The sequence below is a fragment of the Oryctolagus cuniculus genome, chromosome 14, assembly GCF_051225735.1.
Source record: "Oryctolagus cuniculus isolate XC-2025 breed Fujian yellow rabbit chromosome 14, ASM5122573v1, whole genome shotgun sequence".
Taxonomy (NCBI): domain Eukaryota; kingdom Metazoa; phylum Chordata; class Mammalia; order Lagomorpha; family Leporidae; genus Oryctolagus; species Oryctolagus cuniculus.
In genome coordinates this window covers 60,077,870-60,098,875 of record NC_142880.1, presented here as the reverse complement: position 1 = coordinate 60,098,875, position 21,006 = coordinate 60,077,870, and the positions used below count along the sequence as shown (strand labels likewise).

General features: G+C 44.2%; 1 protein-coding gene across 5 annotated transcripts in view; it reads left to right on the top strand.

Moving 5' to 3' along the window:
* The first annotated feature begins 8,782 nt into the window (after positions 1-8,782).
* ADAMTS12 (ADAM metallopeptidase with thrombospondin type 1 motif 12) overlaps positions 8,783-21,006 on the top strand; it is a 351,249-nt gene continuing 339,025 nt past the window's right edge. For 2 of the 5 annotated variants that reach the window (XM_002714101.6, XM_089312691.1), the window contains exons 1-2: positions 8,783-9,217; positions 19,638-19,999. In XM_002714101.6, the coding sequence (XP_002714147.3) occupies positions 9,088-9,217; positions 19,638-19,999 (492 nt within the window). In that variant the 5' untranslated portion in view covers positions 8,783-9,087. Of the gene's footprint in view, positions 9,218-19,637; positions 20,000-21,006 lie in introns of those variants that run through there. The other 3 variants (XM_089312694.1, XM_070056623.2, XM_089312695.1) reach the window with 3 other exon arrangements.

The following is a 21,006-nucleotide window of genomic DNA, read 5'->3' as shown; positions in this document are numbered from 1 at the left end:
GGAGCAAAGTGTTAGCACACACATCTATAGATCTCCAATGAGCTGAGTGAAAGAAGACAGACAAAAATGAGTACATGTTGCCTGACTCAATTTACATAAAAGTCTAATTTTAAAAGATTTGTTTATTTATAGAGAGATCTTTCATCTGTTGGCTCATTCCCCAAATGGCTGCAATGCCTGGGGCTGAGCCAGGCTGAAATCAAGAGCCTAGAACTCCATTGTGTCTCCCACATGGGTGGCAAGGGCCAAACTACTTTGGGCAATCTTCTGCTGCTTTCTTAGATGCATTAGCAAGGAGTTGGATAGAAAGTGGAGCAGCTGGGACTTGTACTGGCATGGGGGGAGGGGTGTTAGAGACGGAGGCTTAACCTGCTGAGTCACCAAGCTGGGTCCCCATTTACTGGAAATTCCAGAGAAGGCAAATTAATCTCTAGAGACAGAAGGCAGGCTAGGCTGCTGCAGTTGGGGATGATGAAAATAGGGATGGGGAAAGGGTTACAAAGCAGAAACGGGAAGCTTGTGGAAATCTATACAATTATTTTTTATTATTTGTAATATTAATATTTTAGTGCTGGCTTCACAGATTTATAGATACTTCAACACTTATAAAATTGCATACTTTAAACACATACAATTTATCTTATATCAAATTATATCTCAAAAAAAAACCAGAAGAAATAGTGGGTACTACTATAATTTATCCTTTCTATTACCTGAACTCATCCAATTTACCTACTGCAAAAGTCCTTGGAGGTACAGGCACAGCTTACCTGCTGTAAATGATGGGAAGGATCCCGAAGGACTGGGGCAGATATCAGAGACAGGCTCTCTAAAACCACAGCTGGAGTCTTTGACACTCGCTGGTCTCCTTTGAGGAGCAGAACCCCACCCTAGGCTAACAATTGGGGTAAACTAGAACTCTGGATCTTTCTTTCTTTCTTTCAAAGATTTTATTTATTTATTTGAGAGGTAGAGTTACAAACAGTGAGAGGGAGAGACAGAGATAAAGGTCTTCCATCCACTGATTCACTCCCCAAACGGCTGAAATGGCCAGAGCTGCGCCGATCAGGAGCAGGGAGCTTATTCCGGCCTCCTACGCAGGTGCAGGGGTCCAAGGACTTGGGCCATCTTCCACTGCTTTCCCAGGCCATAGTAGAGAGCTGGATTGGAAGAGGAGCATCCAGGACTAGAACTGATGCCCATATGGGATGCTGGCACCACAGGATTAACTTACTGCGCCACAGCACTGCCCCTGGATATTTCTTGGTACTTCCATCCCTTCCTGAGACCAGTCTCTATGGGAGAATCTCTAAACTAGTCATATCTCAAGGACATTGATGGAGTTGCATTGATTTATGGGTAGAATTATTGTTTCTTAACTAAACAAACTCAATCTTCAGTCTCTTTCCACTGTTGTTTTTCATGCAGTTGACTGCATTGATCCAAGACCTCTCTTCCACTCTTACTAAAGTTTGGGCTAATAATCACTTATTCCTTCTTAAAATCCTTTATCACTTGATTTTAAGACATTATGCTCTCTTAATTGTCCTCTTATCTCACTAGCCACTCCTCAAGCTTCTTCACAAATTCCTCTTTATTTCCTGGAACTCTAAATTTTGGAGTACACTAGGGTTAAGTTCTTACAGCTCTTCATTTTTTTTTTTCTGGGCTAAATTTGCTCAATAAGAAATTTCATTCTCTTTTATGTCTATCAATGTCATCTATACACCTATGATAACATCCAAACTTCTATCAGCATCTTCCAATCTTGACCTCTCTCTGAACTCCAGTTGTATATCCAGAGGACTTCTTGACATATCTCAAACTGAACTTTAGATTTTTCCCTGCTCCTACCAAGTATTTTCTACCTTCCATCTGTCTCATCTAAATTATTTTTTTTGACAGGCAGAGTTAGACAGTGAGAGAGAGAGACAGAGAGAAAGGTCTTCCTTTTTCCCTTGGTTCACCCCCCAAATGGCTGTTACGGCCATAGTGCTGCGCCGATCCGATGCTAGGAGCCAGGTGCCTCCTCCTGGTCTCCCATGTGAGTGCAGGGCCCAAGGACCTGGGCCATCCTCCACTGCACTCCTGGGCTACAGTACAGAGCTGGACTGGAAGGGGAGCAACCGAGACAGAATCCGGCGCCCCAACCGGGACTAGAACCTGGGTGCCGGTGCCGCAGGCGGAGGATTAGCCTAGTGAGCTGCGCGCTGGCCCATCTAAATTATTGACAACTCTTAATTTTCTAATTATCCATAACTACTTTCTTTCTCTTAATACCACTCACCCAATTCCCAAAAACTACTGATTCTACTTTCAAAATAAATCCCAAATACCATGCTACTTGATACCAACTGATCTAATCCACCACTATTTTTTCCCTGGGATAATTTAAATACCACCAAACATGGTATTTGATTACTAAATTCTGAGCTATGTATGCCTCATTAATTGGTTTTTCTTGTTTCCAGTTCTCTAGTGTCTCTACAAAGTGTTATGAAAAATGAGAATGGAGTTGTGTGTGATGTTTTAAATTTATGAACAATCTCAAACTTACAAAAAAGTTGGAAATGAGCTAAAAAAGGATCTTTTGTCATCTGAGTCACTTGAGAGTAAGTTGTCGATTAGATGCCCCAACATGTGCCAATACTTTAATGTATATTTCTCACAAGCAAGGGTATTCTATTACCACACTAGAATCAACAGTGATACCAATGCTATCATCCAATCCTGCTTCTTTTTACATTTGGCTGATTGTTCCAACAACATCCTTGGTAACAAAAGGACTCTATTCAGAATCTGTGTTGTATTTAATTGTCATATCTCTTTAGTCTCCTTCAGTCTTGCAAGTCAGTTTTTCTCCAACTTTTATAGCCTTTTAAAGAGAAAGGGCCAGTATTCTGTAGACTGCCTGTCAATTTCTCTGTGTCTGATGTTTCCTCTTTATTAGATTCAGATAAAGTATGATGTTTGGCAAAGATAGTTGTGGAAGTGACACTGTTCTTGTCATTGAATCCTATCAGGTAGCACAGCATTTTGATTTCTCATGCTACTGATTTTGTTTAATGCTGTGAACCTGACAAGATGAAGTTTGCTAGCTTTCTTCACTATAAACCTTTTTTGAGTCTTTATATTTAATTAATATTATGCAGTATATACTTTAGAATTACATAAAATTCCCATTCCTCATCGACCATTCTGTTCATTTATCTACTTGTGTCAGTATGGATTCATGGATTCTTATTTTTACCAGTTGAATAATAAATCATTGCTCTTACATATTTTCTGCTGAAATTTTCCTGTATTTGGCTAATGGGAGTCCTTTTATGCTCACTTCTCTGCCTTTTGGGCACTTCTTTATTTTGCTTTTAGTAGTTCCCTCACTTTTTTTTTAACTTTGAGCAACAGAATGTTTAAGGCTCATCTATTTTCCAACCTCTAGAATCAACTATTGCTCTAAGGAGCCATAGTTCCTTTTTGAAGACGATAGTATTTAGGATCTAAGATCAGAATGCCATGCGTGCCCATTGATTTTGGGGTGCTATCACACTCCTCATGTGGACAGGCCTAGGGAATATAGCTATGCATACACACAGGCACATAATACTTATGCATAGTTGTACCATCATTTTTGTTTTTAAAGATTTATTTATTTATTTGTAAGGCTGAGTTATAAAGAGAGAGGAAGAGACAGAGGGAGAGAGATCTCCCATCAACTGATTCACTCCCTAGATGGCCTCAACAGCCAAGGTGGGACCAGGCAGAAGCCAGGAACCAGTAGCTTCTTTCAGGTCTCCCCCCATGAGTGTAAATGCCCAGGTACCACGTACTTGAGCCATCTTACAATGCTTTCCCAGGCACATTTAGGGAGCTGGATAGGAAATGGAGCAGCTAGGTCTTGAACCAACACCCATATGGGATACTGGCATTGCAGGCGGCGACTTAACTCATCATGCCACGACACCAGTCCCAAGTTTATACTTTCATTTTTATATGCCTCTAGCCATGTGTCAACAACTGCTGGTTCCTGTGCCTTCAGCTCCAATTCAACATTGCATGGTTCACGTCCCTTGTTTGTTTTTTTCGTGAGTGTAATTCACTTACTGGCAGTGCAAAACTTTATTCCTACTGTCCATAATATAGGCACTAATTTGATCAGCCTCCCTGTATGTAATTGATCATTGCTATAAGTTACCACCTCATCCCATCCCTCCTCATCCTGCTGGTATTTTAATACCCTGCTCTAGGACATACTCTCTCAGGTGGCCATCCTCTTCTCTGTTCAGGCTCTGGGGACATGCTCTGCACCGTGACAGCTGCCCCTTTGACACTCCTGGGGCTCTGAAACCTTGCAACAGGCTGCTCCCTGTCCCTTTTTGTCTCACCTGGGGTCTCTCCATCAGACCTCCTGTATGAGTCATCCTCTGGCCCACCTGCTGAAGCCCTGTTACATTTTGATTCAGCTTAAGGTGATCTACAGATTGAAGTTGGTCTCAATTAACTTCAGAATTTTGGTCTAAAGGTTACCTATTCTTCCTGGGGTGTGCTGTTTTCTTTCAGCTAGTAGCATGTTTCACTAATCAGGAATGCATAGTCTTTTCAGTCATGGTTCTCAAAAGGTTAAACTGATTAATTACAGAATTAGAAGAAAGATCCAATATGGCATCCAGTTCAATGCAAAGGCAGATAACTTTAAAAAATCTGTAATTAACAGATTTTGGTGTTCTTAAGCAGTGTCAAGAATGCAAAATTGCTGAAATGTTCAGTGTAGGCTATGCACATTATCTAACTGGTTAGAATTTAATGCAACTGGATAGAATAATTAAAGTGAATTAACAATCATGAGGGTTGAAAATACCAATCTCCTTCCTCTTTCAAGGGCTACAGAGGTTTAAAAGAAAGCATTGTCTGTCCAAACAATATTTAAGTAGGTAGTTTTGAAGATGATGTTTTTGACTTCCAGGTGGAATTAAGGTCTTACTACTCTTAAAAATCTCAGAGAAATACTTTTCTCCTCTCCACCTTCTAACCTCATTTAGGAAAAGAACTTAAAAACTCTACAGTACAATGCAATGATTTTTATTATGATGTTTTATTTTTTATGGTATTTGGTCAACATTGACAGATGTGAAGTCTCTTTTTGTGGCAAAGTCACTTGTGCACTTGTGATGTCTGGGGCCAAGGCAGGGATTTTTAGATAGCTATTGGCTTCCTTTTTCTTTTTAGTGTTATGACAGCTCTGCAACATGCGTTGAAATAATTTTTCTTGCACTTCAGCCATTCCTTGTACTTCTAGAAATTTACTAGGAAAGCATGAACAGAGGGAGTTCTTTGTACAACATCTTAGATCTTTTGTCCCAATTTGTATTCTTATACGGAAAATACTTTGCCACAATGAACCAGACCTCTACGTGAGGCTCTCTGATGACATCTATATGTAAGTGTTTGATGCCTTCCTCTCTTTATGGATGGGATATTAGAGGAGACTTAGGTGAGGCAGATCTATATCTGAATCTGCTTAGGGACTTGAATAAGTCTCTTAAACATCTCTACCTATCAATGCATCATACTGGTTTTCTGTTCCATGTGATGCTATGTAAGTCACTTAACTTTTCAGTGTCAGTTTTCCCATCTAGTTAACGAGAATATGTATGCTACATTTTGAACAGGGTTTCTATGAAGGTTAAATAAAGCAATGAAGATACATTGGTTAGCACAGAACCAAGCATATATGGTCAATATATATAGCAGTAAGTGCTTCCTATTCATAACTATCATGCAACTTCGGAATTTTCATGTTTTTGGAGTCTTTCCTCAAGGGCAACATATTTGCATCAGCTCAGGGATAGTGTGGGGACGACTAATGATTCACAATTCTGCTCACTTGTAGTGGATAGCAAAGATAGTTGGCCTTTTTTATTGTTACCAATATTAGTCATCAAGAGAATTTGTTTCTTTTTCCCATTGGGCAGAAGCAAAATTGAGGAGGATTAAGTCTTTTCTATACCCGGAGGAAATTCAAAGCTTTCGAGGGATTTTGCAAATTAGGAGGATCTTGGTGTTAAAAGAGCAAACAGCATATTTTTACCAAGTTGTGTGAGACACTGGTGAAGTTGGAGAGATGAATTGGTAGTTGCATCATTAGGTGCAGTTATGAGTCTCTTCAATAGTACTTGAAAACAAAGAGCAGAAAAAAAATTCGCAGTTGGGGTAAAAAAAAGTTAGATTTTGAGGAGGAAGATATGAGATGCTGAAGGCACTGATTTAAGGAATTGGGTCAGAGTGAGGCTGGGCAGGATAGGAGCTTTTGGAGTATTTGAAAATCAAAGATGGAGGCCGGCGCTGCAGCTCAATAGGCTAATCCTCCGCCTGCGGCACCGGCACCCAGGTTCTAGTCCCGGTTGGGGCGCCGGATTCTGTCCCGGTTGCTCCTCTTCCAGTCCAGCTCTCTGCTGTGGCCAGGGAGTGCAGTGGAGGATGGCCCAAGTGCTTGGGCCCTGCACCCCATGGGAGACCAGGAGAAGCACCTGGCTCCTGGCTTCAGATCAGCACGGTGCACTGGCTGCAGCGCACCAGCCACAGCAGCCACTGAGGGGTGAGCCAATGGTAAAGGAAGACCTTTCTCTCTGTCTCTCTCTCTCACTGTCCACTCTGCCTGTCAAAAAAAAAAATCAAAGATGGAGTTCTTGCTGTGTTAATGGGATGTGAAAAGTGAAAAAGGCAGATAGACTAGGAAGCTTTGGTAGGATTTTATAATTTTAATATTTCAATATTGCATGACTTCTGGATGATAGATGATGATAGATATGCCTGCTTATGGTCTTTAGCATAGGTGTGGGAGAGAATATAGGGAATGCTAAAATACAGGGAATGTTAAGCTGTGAAGCCAAAGTGTTCAGTGGATCATCCCTGATATTTAAGAGGCTCAGCGGTCCCCCAGAATTCTTTGGGGTCCTGGCAGAAAGATTAATATCTTCTCTAGGGTATGGGAGCCAATTTGCTGTTACCTTGCCAATATGATCCTTATTGCTGTTGAAACTAGAAGAAAGAAGGAGGAAGAAGAGGAAGGCTACAAGGAGAAGAAAGAAGAAAGGAGATAAGGAGATTGGGAAAGGAAAGGGAAGAAGAAGATGACAAAGCAGGGAAAAGAAACCAAAAGTTCTAACCCAAAGTGGTTCTTTAACACCCTTGCCTGTGCGTTTTTACCAAATCATCATGCCTTTCATGTCTGAATTTCTTTTTGCTTGATAGTGATGCTGCTAGCTAATATTTAATTCAGGGTAGTTCTTGGACTTGCCCATGATGATTACGTAGCATGTTGCATTACTTATCAATGGGGATTTTACATTGCATATGAAATTAAGGTTGCTAATCAGTTTATAAGGAGATTAAATTGGATGACAAGGAGGGGCTTAAGATAATCACAAGAATCTTTATGAATAGAAATGGAAGGAAGAAGAGAGTCAGGGTGACTCCATTCATGAAAGGCCCAACTGCCATTGCCGGCTTTGAGGAGGGAGAAGTGGGCTGGCTATAAGCCGAGGGATCTGGGCAGCCTCTGAAGGCTGGAAAAGGCAAGAAAACATTCTTCCCTAGATCATCTAGAAAGGAATGCAGCTGTGCTAACTCTTTGATTTTAGACCAGGGAGATTGGTTTCAGATATCTGGTCTTTAGGACTGTGAGATAACAAATTTGTGTTGTTTTAAGCCATTAACTTTGTGATCATGTGTAAACAGCAGCAATAGAAAACCAACACCCTGAAAAGTCCTGGTGTCTATGTATCCCAGTCTGAAATACTTCAGACTAGCCATCCCAGGCCTGTGAGGAGCACCCCTCTTGTGTATCTGGACCACTGTGGTTGATTTGGGTGCCTTGTCCTGTGCAAGGTTGGGTGAGCTGGTATCCCAAACCTGTTGCTGAATGCAGGTGGTTGGCTGGCAGCCAAGGAGAACTCAATTATCGGGGCCAAATTCCTTCTGAATGGAGTCAGAAGGCCTGTTTCAGCCCAGTTGTAAAGAATCTTGGCCGGGTTACCCCTGTAAATTCTCAAGATGCCTGGCACGCAAACCTGGTTTGTGGCATTCTCTCACGGAAGGAAAAGTTTGCGCCCCCTGGTGGACACCCCGTCCATGGTCACCTTATTGGGGTACACTGGATGAATAACCTTAACTCTTTGTGGAGCTGTCTTGCTTCTTCCTTCTCGTAGTTGCTTTCTGGGTGATCGGAAGAGGACCTGGAAAGATGGGATTATGGAAACAAAAAAGTACCACAGGGTCACACAGGCTCACAGGGACTCACAAGTACTGCAGTCACCTCATCAGACAGATAAAAGGGTTTTGCACTGTCAAGACAGCAGATCAGCTCAGCTAGCTCCCTGAGACTTGGCAAAGAAAAAAAGTTGCCTATTGGTTTTTATATGGAAATCTTAGCCCGCCCTGGAAGGGAATCCAGCCGGTCCGAGTGGGTGAGGAGTCCGTCTTGAAACAGCAATGTCAGCAAAAGTTCAAGAGCTGCAGGAATGGGCAGCGCCGAGCTTGGGGGCCCCTCCGCCCCATCTCTGCGCTCCACATGTGCCTGCACTCTGGCCAGAGGGAGGCTGGCCTGGAGGTGAGGAGGGGAGGGCTCGCACTCTCCACTTCCTCTAGTACCGCCGCCCAGGGTGTCTGTCCCGGGCCTCCCCTATTTGGCCGGCTCAGTGCCGGGCTCTGGGCGGGGCCCGAGGAGCGCAGGGGGTGGGAGCAGGGGAGGAAGATGTGCGGGAGCTGGCCGGGGGGCGTGCCCAAGGCGGAGGGTGGGGAGCCGGGGTGGGCTGCACCCTCCCGGCACTGACCCATTCCCCGCTGGGCCAGCCGAAAGCTGACGCTGTCAACTGATTCACTCCCCTTTCGGAAGGAGGGAGGGGAAAAGCTATCTGGCCCCTGCCTGCTTCCAAAAGCAAAGGCGATCGCGGGCGGCTCTGCAGCCTCTCCCTTCCCACGCCTGGACCATGCGCCCCTGCGCCTTCCTGACTGGCCACAGGCGAGGACTTGACTTGTGGAGCTGAGGGCTCAAACTTTGTGACTCTTCTTCTCCCCGACGAGTGAACCATGCCATGTGCGCAGAGGAGCTGGCTTGCACACCTCTCCCTGGTGGTGGCTAAGCTCCTTAGCTTCTGGGCGCTTTGCCATGGGCGAGACCCTCAGCCAGGCCCGGTTCGCTTCCCGGACAGGAGGCAAGGTTAGTGGCTTTTTCTCTGGTTCCTTTGAAAACCCGTGGTGGTCAGACTTGTGGCAACTTGGTTGCTCCCCTTCCGCTTCCCCCACTCTGCAAAGCGGCTGGACTGAGTCGTGAGGAAAGCTGGGCTGGGGGCTGAGCGACCCAGCGTTTCTCAGAATTCAGGGTTTTAGGCGATGATGCCTTAGTTCCTACTGAAAGGTGAGTATCTCGCTTTCTTTATAAGGATGACACTGCGGTCTTTGAAAGACCCAAGAGGTAGCTGGTGTCCTTCTCCTCTTCTTTTGTCTCCTCTTGAATGCTGTACTGTTTCAGCTCCCTGTTTTCCAGATTCTGAACATGGGAAATTGCTCTTTTTTTTTTTTTAAAGTTCCAACTGGCGGCTGGCAGTTAGGCAGCGTTTCGAGTACATTTTAAACTCCCGGGCAGGGAAGGGGAAATGTGATTCCTCCCCCCTGCTGAGCGCGCTTGGCTGTGTTTGGGTTTCCTGGAAAGATTTAGGATTGTGTTTTTAAAATAATAGCCCTTTTGGGGGGTGGGGAATTCACCTCTCCAAGGGCTTATTTTTCCCAGTCCTGCCTTGCTGATCCCAGATGGCTGCTGCTTTTCCTTGGGCTCTGTGAGGGCCACGATGTTATGGAGAGCACTGGAGGTACCATGGAGAATTTGGTACTATCACTACTCAAGCCTCACGCCCCCCAGCAGGGTAGTGCCCATGCCTCTGCTTTCTCCTGCCCTGGGAAGGGTCAGAGACACTTTTCTGTTTGGGGGGAGCTAAGTGTGTCTCTGGGGGCAAACAGTCATGGCTGCAACAATGCACCTGGGAGGACTTTGTCGGTGTCCACCCAGCCGCTGACAGTAGCCTTCTGGGATGCAGGGACCTTTGTCAATGTCCCTATTACCAGCAAAATGTAGAGCAAGTTTTGCATCCAGAGAGCCAGAGAGCCTGACTTACAATCTTACAGCAGTGTCCTGTAGCAATGCTAGGGTTATTGCACACACACACACACACACTCACACACATACTCACACTTACACACACATACTCACAACACACACACTATCACACACACACAGTGCTGCGTTTGCGTCCAGTGACTCCTGTGTTTGTTGACTGTGCTCAAGTCTCAGGATGTATCCTCCAATAGCTTTCTGACACCCCTTGAATGCCCAAGGCCACTGGGGTGCCACACGTCACCACCCTGTCCTTGTGGAGAATTTCTAGGCAAGAGTTTCTGTCTACGTTGCACAGTGCAAATCTTGCAGGAGACCTCATCAGCTGTGGCTTCAAGAGCGCTCTCAGAAGCAAGTCTCTCCCTCCCTCCCCTTGCTTTACTTGGAAGCCTGAACTGCCAGCACTGGGGTTAGATGTCAATCAGCCAGCACTGGCCTGTGTAAACGGTCCAGATACAATCTCCCACCCCCAAGTTTAAAATAGCAGCGCTTGTTGTTCTTTGGAAAACAGTCCCTTTGTGCAAAGTCTCTTCTGGGGCAGCACAAACAAAGCCCGTGAGCATGTCCCAGGGCATGTGGAGATGATTTGGTTCAAAGACACACATTCTCCTGGGTGATTTCAACTCTGCTTGCTGTGCATCTTCTTTGGAAGGGAACGCAGCTGGGCGTGGGGGCAGAACTGGAGAGTTTTAGTGAGAGAGGTTATTTTCCGCTGTCATCTTTGCAGTTATGTGCTGAGAGTGTTTGATGTTGGAAAAGTAGCCATAAAGGACTGAGTTTATTAGTGATGCATATCAATTAATATTTTAATATATATATTTTATTATTTATTTGAAAGGAATACGGAGATATCTTTCATTTGTTGGTTCACTCCCCAAATGCCTTCAACAGCCAGAATTGGGCCAAGTGAAAGCCAGGAACTAGGAACTCAATTCAGGTCTCCCACATGATGCTAGGGAGCCCAAGTAGTTGAGCTGTCACCTGCTACTGCCCAGGCTGTGTTGGCTGGGAAGTGAAGCCAGGACTGAGACCAAGGTGCTCTGATACAGATGTGAGTATCTCAGCGGTGAGTTAACCACTGTGCCAAATGTCCGCCTCAATTTTAGGTTTTGAAAGCTCTTTCACCAGTCTTAATAAATTCATTAATGATTTTACAGGAAATACACTTTTGGTAGACAGAAACAATTTCTAGGCAGACTTCTCTTTAGAACTAAGAGGGTGGAGGAGGAGTGGAGGAGACAGGGAGGGAAAAGAATGAGGGCAAATGAATGAGATAATGAAATTTTTTTTAAAAAAGGTTTATTTATTTATTTGAAAGGCAGAGTTACAGAGAGACAGAGGCAGAGAGAGAGAGAGAGAGAGAGAGAGAGAGAGAGAGAGATCCTCCATCCACTGGTTTACTCCCTAGATGGCTACAACGGCTAGAGCTGTGCCCCTCTGAAGCCAGGAGCTTCCTCTGGGTCCCCCAAGTGGGTACAGGGGCCAAAGGACTTGGGCCATCTTCTATTGCTTTCCCAGGCCATAGCAGAGAGCTGGATTGGAAGTGGAGCAGCTGGGACTCAAACTGGTGCCTATGTGGGATGCTGGCACTTCAGGTGGCGGCTTTACCCACTACATCATGGTACTGGTCCTGAGACAGAAGGAAATTTTAAGAGTTCCTGGGAATAGAATGACCAGGGTTTTGTTCTCAAATGACCTAGTTCTACTTTGACAACATTTTTTAATTGTACTCAAATTCAGAACACTTAGACTGGCACATTTCTTCAGACATCATCTCATAGATCCTTTGACAGCTGAAGAATGGGCGCCCTAGGGCATCAGTCTGTCTGTAAACGTGCGCTTGTTGAGCAGCCTGTAGATGCTGCTTTACCAGGGCCTTGGTGGGAGTTCCAGAGCCCCTCCCCTTCCCCAGTCAGAGGCAGAGACAGATGTTGGACAGCCTCACAGGGCTGGGCAGAGTCAGGATTTCAGTCCAAAGGAAGAATTTAGAGACAAATCCAACCTTTCTGGGACTGGGAGCTGGCAGAGTTGATCAACTCTGTTCATTATTCTTTCCACATTGCTCAGTTGTGATGGAAAGATACACTATGAGCTCATTCCATGAGGTTTCTTGGTTTCACAAACAGGTATCAGAACATGAGGAGATATTAACCTTGCCTACAATGCACTGACTGAATTATTTAGCCAATAATGTCACCCTCGGCTTGCTTATCCCTGTGTATCTGTCTTTTGACTTAACAATGGAGTGTGCTCTGATAAACCCATTGCAGGTGGAAGATATTTTAAGTCAAAAATGCTTTTAATGCACCTCACCTCCTAAGCAGCACAGCTTAGCAATCCAGTGCAGTGTAGAGTATCAGTGTTTACCCTTGTGAATGTCGGGCTGCCCAAAATATGGCAGAATTGCACTGCATAGCCCAACTCAGGAAAAGAACAAAATTTAAAAAGTTCGGTCAGTAGTTTCTACTGAATGCATGTTTTGTACCATCATAAAGTGAAAAATCCTAAATCAAACCATTGCAAGCCAGGGACCCTTGGTAATGATTACAAGGTCCTAGTCACTCCTGTGATCTATTTTTTGCCTTTGACAACTCTGTGAAATCAACAGGCCAGGGACATTAGCTCATGTTAGAGATTGCTCCAGGGTGCACAGGGTTATGCAAAATAGAGTGTTGCAATGTTTCCAGAAAAATATTGTAATCATTTATTTACACAGTTTGTAGAAAAATTCTGCCAGGAGGAAATGGTTTCAGATAATTTCTTTATGTAAGAAGATAACTTCTCAGTCCATATTTTGTGTAATTATAATGATCTGTTTGGTCAGCAGATTCTATGTCATGAAGATAGCAAGCAACTCCAGCTTCCTGTGGTGTCTTTTACGATGATTCTCCACATGGCAACTTATGTGAATTTCTGTAATAAAAACACAGTTGTGCTACCCATGGAAGCTAATTAGAACAAACCTCTATTACCAGAATTTAGTTGTTCTTTTATTTTTTTTTTTTTTAGTAAGGAAACTTAAAGATGCATTTGCTCTCCAAGATAGAAGTCAATATAAATATAGACTGAGCTCATGTCAGGAGCACATACACTAAAATTGGGATGATATGGAGAAGATTAGTGTGGCCCTGTGCGAAACAATGACCAACTTTTGAAGCCTTTGGGATAAAAACAAAAATGAAGAGGTGTATATTTAACCTAAACTTTGTAGGAACTGGGAGGTAAATATTCTCTCACCTCTCTTTCTTTCTAAGCTGAAGGTAAAAGACCCCGTGGTGTTTTGTATTTTCCAAAGCTCTTGTTCCCATAGGTTTCATTCAGTTTTTCAGGAGACACACTGAAGCCTGTGGCCTGGGGTTTGGAATCCAGTTTTAGACGAGGAAAGGAGAAGGCTTAGGGCTTATACTTTATTTCCAAAACCCGAGTGCACGTTGTGACATAATCACACCGCACCTCAGTTCCCCCTCAGTCTTGTGGACACCTGACTCTGACATGAAATTTGCAGGTGTAGACCCTTTAGAAGCAGTGCTGGCACAGCTTAGGAGCATGGGATCTTGGATTAGATTTCCTGGGCATGAATCCTTACCTTTCTTGATTGTCACTTTGCAAAGATGGGGATGGAAGCTAAGGTGAGTGTATTAATCCATTTTTCTGTGACTACAACAGGAGACTTTATACTGGGAAATTTATAAAGAAAAGATGTGTAGGTATATTTAGCTTACAGTTGTGGAGGCTGAAATTCCAGATTGGGCAACCAGTTTGGCTTCTGGCTACATATTGTGGTTGACGGCAACATGGTAGGAGCAAACATGGCTGGGGGGGGTGGTGGAGGGGAGAGAGAGAGAGAAGGAGGGAGGAAGGGAGGGAGAGAGAGAGAGAGAGAGGAAGAGAGGAGTCACAGGGCAGACAGGAAGCAAGAGGGATTGATTCAAGAGGCAGGCTTACGCTTTTTATAGCAAGTAGTTCTTGTGAGAACCAACCAGGGTCCCAAGAGAACTATATTAATTCCATCTGAGGATGGCACCTCAGTGATCTAAACACATTCTACTAAGCTCCACCTTTTAAAGATTCCACCACCTCAACACTAATATGGGGAGGACCAAACTTCCAGCACACGAGCCTTTGAGTACAAGCACATCTAAACCATAGCAACCAGGGGCATAGTCAACAATACTTCCTTGGAGAACTGGCAGATCCTTCATCTCATGCTTAACCACAGAAATGATAACAATGAGAAGCTATCGTTATTTCCTGACACATAGTTTTCATCCTTGTCCCATCCCTCCTGAGTTCTGCTTTCTGCTGGCCAAGATTATAGTAGATAATCGGCCACACTCAGCACCTACTGAGAAGAAGCCAGGGTGAGTATGGGCTTCTTCCTTATCTCTTCTTGATTTAATGGCCACCAGGATCCCTGGTAGCCAAGTTTCCATCATTAATAGTAAGAGTGCCAGTGTTTAGCAAGTGCATGCTAGTTGTCAAGCACTGTGTGAAATCTATTACTCGAGTTACTGCATTGCAGCCTCACAGTCACCCTAAGAAGTTGATGCTATCATAATTATGCCCATTGTATAGATTATGCAACTGCAGTTTGGCTGCCAACATAAACCACATCTGTACGTGGCCTCTATATTTCCATCCACACCCATGGGCTGCCATCGTTTAGCTGTCTCCATTGCAGTTAAATCAGGAGGGAAAATTGATTTTGTTATCCATTATCATATCCAATAGAAAGGCAGTTGTAATCTCCATGTATGCTGGGCAAACTGAGGCATGAAGAAGCCAAACAGTTCTTTTCTGGTCAGATCATCTTCCCTGGTGGTGGTGGGGCAGTGCCAATACCTCTAACATGTTACGCTGTTTGCCAAGGGCAACTGACTGTTTCTTTTTATGTACATGGTATGCAAGGGCTAAGAAAATGATTTTGAAATAGAAAACATGAGGTTTCAATGCAAGTGATTCAAACATTTGCATAGTGACTTCTTAGACTTAGTTTCTTTATTTCTGAATTGGGAATAACAACCAAATCTGTCTCTCAGGGTGTGCGTACTGAATGAGGAAAGATTTGTGGTTCCTAGATCACAGCAAGTGCTCCTTAAACATAATTGTGGTTATTTTCAATAACATTATTATCAGCTAAGTTATCTTGGCCCTTTTAAAAACCCATTACATCAAGAGCAACTGGCTTGAAGTCTATAAATTTGATCTTTTATTTTTTTGGGTAATAGATGCTGGGGCTTAGACAAGCTTCAGGTTTTTTTTTTTTCCATTTTATACTTAGAAAAATCTTGTTAAATCTTTGAGGGGCAGTCCCTGTAAGTGATAATTTAGGTCAGGAAATTATGGGAAAAGATGTATCGGTCTCCAAATACATGGAAATAACTCCTAGATCAAGTTCATCTCCTCCAATTTTTCCCCATTGGAATTCTAATTCAGATCTGAGTTCTTCTAGCTCAGATCTTCTCTCCAGTGGGTGGCTTAGACAGCTGCCCACTGTAGAAAATACCTGTCCTGCCACTTAAGGTGCTGTCTACTGCCAGCCTGCTTTTTCTACCTCCTGCTAATACTCCTGTGAGGCTGACAACGCAAACTGTTTGCCTTCCCATTGCCCTCTACTTGACTGTGTGGCCCCTCCTCCTCTCCAGGAGAACCCTAGCGTCCTGTCAGAGTCTGTGTGAGGGATGCCTCTGCCAACGCTGACTCTTCCCTAGGGGCACAGCCACCTGTGATGGCCACGGGCAGCACTCGGTGGGCAGCTGCCTGGTGTCAGGAGATGTTGGCCTTCCTTACTTCTCTCCTCTGTTGAACACTCTTTCTGGTCCTCTCACAGTACAGCACCTCTCATCTCCTATCCTTGTCATCTGCTTGTCTTTAATTGGGAAAAACAACATAGGAAATACAAAGTCAACAACAAAAATCACACTCCAAATCTCACCCTCATAGCAATTTTCATGTTTCCATATTGTCTCAGAGGCTTTGTTCATGTACATTTATATACATCTCAAAGTTGCAATTACAGTGGAAGCACAACTATAAATTTATTGCCCTTTATTAAGTTATATTATTTCCATATTTCTGATTATTAAATATTCAAATATGTTATTTTGATATATGAGTTTACATAAATTATCTTTTTAGAACAGGTTTTTTTAAAATATGAGATTGCTTTGAAACTGCTTTTGTTAGTCTCTTCTTCCTAACAGTCTGAATTAATTTAGTTGCTTTCTGGGTATTACAAATAAGGAATTTTCAAGTCTCTTAGTCTTTTTCTATAGGTCATAGTTTATTCAACTCGGAGTGCAATGTTTTACATAGAATTTACTTCTGTAAAAAATGTAGTTGCTTTTAGTTTGTGTGTCCCTCAAATTGGTCAGTACAGTTTTTTGGAAAAATGGTCTGTTGGGAAGATGCTTCTTTCTCTGTTTTGAGGGAGATGGAAAGATATGCTTAGATCACAATATATTAACAAGGGCTTTTCATTTTGTCTCAGCTTCTGCAGAAACCGTGTCAGGAGTAAAAGGAGGTTCATTTCCCCCCTGTACTTCAAGAGGGTTTGCAGACCGTGGGTATGGGGGTATGGGCATGCCAAAGATGTTTCTTAGCCCTTCCTCCTTCTTGTGTGCACATGAGGACAAGCTGAACGGTCAGTGAGAGGCAGTGGAGAGAGACTTCCTTCAGGAGAAAGCGAGGGGGCTGGGGTGCTCCCAACCACTGTGCCCCCAACTCAGGGCAAGTGGAAGGGCCTTCAGAGACCTCAGCATTTGGTGATGTCCTAGGGACTTGATGCCTAGCATTTCAGCCTTTCAGTACCAACATGCCAAAAGACTGGCTGGAATATTTGCCGACAGTGGACACAGCCATGCCAGAATATCCCTGAATGTGGATCATAGTTCTTTCCTGTGAATCAAATTTGGACGTCATGGATAGGAGCAACACTTGGATCTTCTTGAATGGATGCCAAGAGGCTGCTCTGTAAGGCGAGGTGGTCACAGCACAGGGGTGGAGTAGATTGGGGTAGGAATGCCCCAAGTTGAGGACCTGGAGTGGGTGAACCCCAGTGACAGAGGCCTCCCACATCTTGGGAGAAGGGGACAGAATCTAACATTGACCCACATAGGGCACTACTGCCAAAAGATATTCAGCTAGACCCAAGGGAATGAGATTCTTTCGGGCCTTCCTTTCACTCTCCTGCTTCTATACAGGAGGAGCCAGAGGTACCATTGTAACAGAACTGCAAGGTGAGGGACATACAAGGGACGCTGGCTACATCCACCCCACTCACCTGGCCATTCTTCTCTTCAATCAGGCCTGAATTTAGAAGGGCAGGGCAGCTGAAGCAGCAGATAAGCCCAGACATTTCTGAGCAAATGAGTAGGAGGAAGAGAGGACCAAGTTAGTTATATTCCCCAGTCCATGGCTCTCCGGCGTCATTTGTGCGAAATTCTTTTTCTGCTTTTCGTACGTGAGCATTTTTAAGTTCAGCTCCTACTCCCATTCCTCCCTGTGGAAATCATTTTAATGGGTTCCATATGTATTTTTTGGTTTCGTGTGTTCTGGTAAGCTTTCTATTTGTGTGTGCATTTTCCGTTAATGCAAATAGCTCTGCTTTAACTTGTTTTGCTTCTTATTTTACACTGAGCACCATTTTTACGATTTATGCACGTTGTTATGTAGTCTCTTGTGATTAAGTGTTGCAATTGGAAGTAATGAATCTGGACTTTTTACAGCAAAACATTGAGAGTATTTGTAACTACCCAAGAAGGAAATTTCTGTGCTTTTCCTCGTGTTTCATCCAAGGCAGAAAGGATGGTTCCATCAAGCATGTTCGAAGGCAATTGTTTGGAAAACACGACACGACTCTTTTATAATCCATGCCCATTGACTTTAGTTCTTTGAGTTGACTAACTGCAAACGTAGTCAGTGATACATCTACACATATGAACTGAGCATCTGTGATGTGCAAAATTCTGGCCTGCACAAGATTCAAGGATAAATAGTCTAATAAGCAAAAAGCAATGCAAAATAAGGTCAGTTTCAAGGGTCAGAAAGTAATGTCAGGAGTTTCTAAAGGAATGGGAGGGAATTAGGATAATGAAGAAGAAGGATTTCAGCTGAAACCATAAACAGGATTTTGAGAAACACAAGAGCCATTCCACTCAGGGAGATAACACGAGCAAAGTAACATAAGCTAGAAAGTGCTGGGGGTGTAACTGGGAGACAACAAATGCAATCTTTTTGTTTTAGGCAAAAGAAAAAAAATAGTTCATCTTATCAGTGGCTAGTGATTTACTGTAAGGAGTCTGTAATCAGAGTGATGACGAGTTTCCTGCTAGTTATAGCCTGTGCTGCTCTCAAATATCAACATAAGAAACAGTAGCGGGAGGTAAATTTGCTAAATCAAGAGGTTTATTTATTCAGAATTGTTGTTCTTATGTATGACTTTCAATTTTTTTCTTAAAAATAAATTTATCCTTTAGTTCCATTTTCTATAAACCTTTTGAAGTTCTTTTATATGTAGAATGAACACGTATTTTTGTCTTGAATTTTTCAAGTGGCAATTTTTATACTTTCAGGCAATGCTTCAGATCATAACTTGTTCTCTGATCATCTTGTTCTGTGGATTTTGTAAACATTTTATAAAAAAAAGCTCCTTTAAGCACTCCTTTTTTTTTTTTTTTTTTTTTGACAGGCAGAGTGGACAGTGAGAGAGAGAGAGACAGAGAGAAAGGTCTTCCTTTTGCCGTTGGTTCACCCTCCAATGGCCGCCACGGCCGGCGCACCGCGTTGATTCGAAGGCAGGAGCCAGGTGCTTCTCCTGGTCTCCCATGGGGTGCAGGGCCCAAGCACTTGGGCTGTCCTCCACTGCACTCCCTGGCCACAGCAGAGAGCTGGCCTGGAAGAGGGGCAACTGGGACAAAAATCTGGCGCCCGGACCGGGACTAGAACCCGGTGTGCCGGTGCCGCTTGGTGGAAGATTAGCCTATTGAGCCACGGCGTCGGCCCCTTTAAGCATTCTTTGCTACATTATGGAACCCTCTCATGCTGTAACTGGTGGAAATTCATTCCCGAGATGTCTGAGTACCTTGTAATAAACAGTGAAGCTCCGTGTTTGTATTCATGAACTTCAGGCTTCCTGCTGTCCATCATGCTGACCTTGCCCCATCCTAGCAGCGGGCCTCATGAATGAATTCTTATCTTAATTTTTCTCTAATAAAACACCTGATATCCAGAGCGCCCCCTTAGCACCAGCTCAGACTGCTGCACAAAAGGGAGGAGGAAGTATCCTGTAAATTTGAGCTATTCAGGGAATTTACTGTTGGCAGCATTTGTATGGGGCAAAGGATCTCTTAACTGCAAATCAACAGAGGCAAGTTGCTATCAACAAGCTAGAACACAAGTTCCAAATGGAAGCAGGTTTGCCTCGCTGCAGGCTCGGCTGTTTGTGATTCTGCTTCTCCTTTTCTTTCAGAGCATTTTATCAAGGCCCTGCCCGAGTACCACGTGGTGCATCCTGTCCGAGTAGACGCCCGTGGGCATTTCCTATCCTATGGTTTGCACCATCCCGGCGCTGGTGGCAGGAGGAAGAGAGACTTGGCTGACTCAGCGGACCAGGTGTACTACAGAATTTGGCATGAGGAGAAGGACCTGTTTTTTAACTTGACGGTCAATCGGGGGTTTCTTTCCAACAGCTACATCGTGGAGAAGAGATATGGGAACCTCTCCCATGTGAAGATGGCGGCTCCCGTGGGCCCCCACTGCCATCTGCAGGGCACAGTTCTACAGCAGGGCACCACAGTCGGGACGGCAGCCCTCAGTGCTTGTCATGGACTGGTGAGTGCCTGGGCCTGTCATCTCCCTCCTATTCCTCAGGATCCTAATGTCTCAGCCTATACAGCCCCCACCAGCAGCATCAGAGGTCATTAACAGAAGAGTGGAGCCCCTGGGAGGTAGGGACCTGGCTCCAAGGAGGTTTGGCAGAAAGTGTGTGATAAATGAAGGGCAGTGGATCTGGGAGGTTCTCAGTGTTAGAGCACCAAGACTTCAGAGAAGGCAGGAAGAACTCCAACCAGGAACACTGATGGAGGACGAGGCAGGATTTGAGTTGGGTCTTAACCTCTGAGCAACTCTGAGGGTCTTCTTGATTGACTGGTTGGTCAGCATCTTTAGAATTAATGAAACCTAGATTTGGACTGAGCGTGAGTCTTCCTAATGATGGTATCAGCAGGTGCTATGCTATGATATCCTACTTTGACTATGTGCTTTGCACTTAGACTTTATATGGGGCTTTCTTCTCCCTAGGCCACATACAGTGCTCAGTTGACCTATCTGGGGGTCACCTCCTCCCTCCAGGGTCCTCATCCCCTGGCTTTGCTCTGGGGTTCCTATCATATCTGCCCTCTGCAATCTTGGCTCTTACTTACGTTTGAAAACTCTGGAAGCGTTAGTGGTACCTGATCCTCATGACCAAGGGGACAGGAAGAAAAAGTCCATGAGCTAGAAGGGCAGCATATGGCTACGCAGGATCCGTGGCACAAATTTGCAGAGGTCACGGTGCTCCAGACACCAAACGGCTGTGGGAACCCACGTCTAATCTTTACATATGCAAGTCATGTTCATGCTCATAAGCCGCTAGAAAGTATGGACCTGGGCACTTTGCATGGGTCAGAGCAGTGTGGTCTGTGGACCCGCAGAATGAACATCACCTGCAAGCTCATTAAAAAGACAAATTCATGGGCTCCACTGCAGACCTAGTGCATCAGAGTCTCTTGGGGTGAGTAGAAACTGCTGTATGTGTCAATTAGCAGTTTGCATTGGTACCTAACTCACGTTTGTGTAAG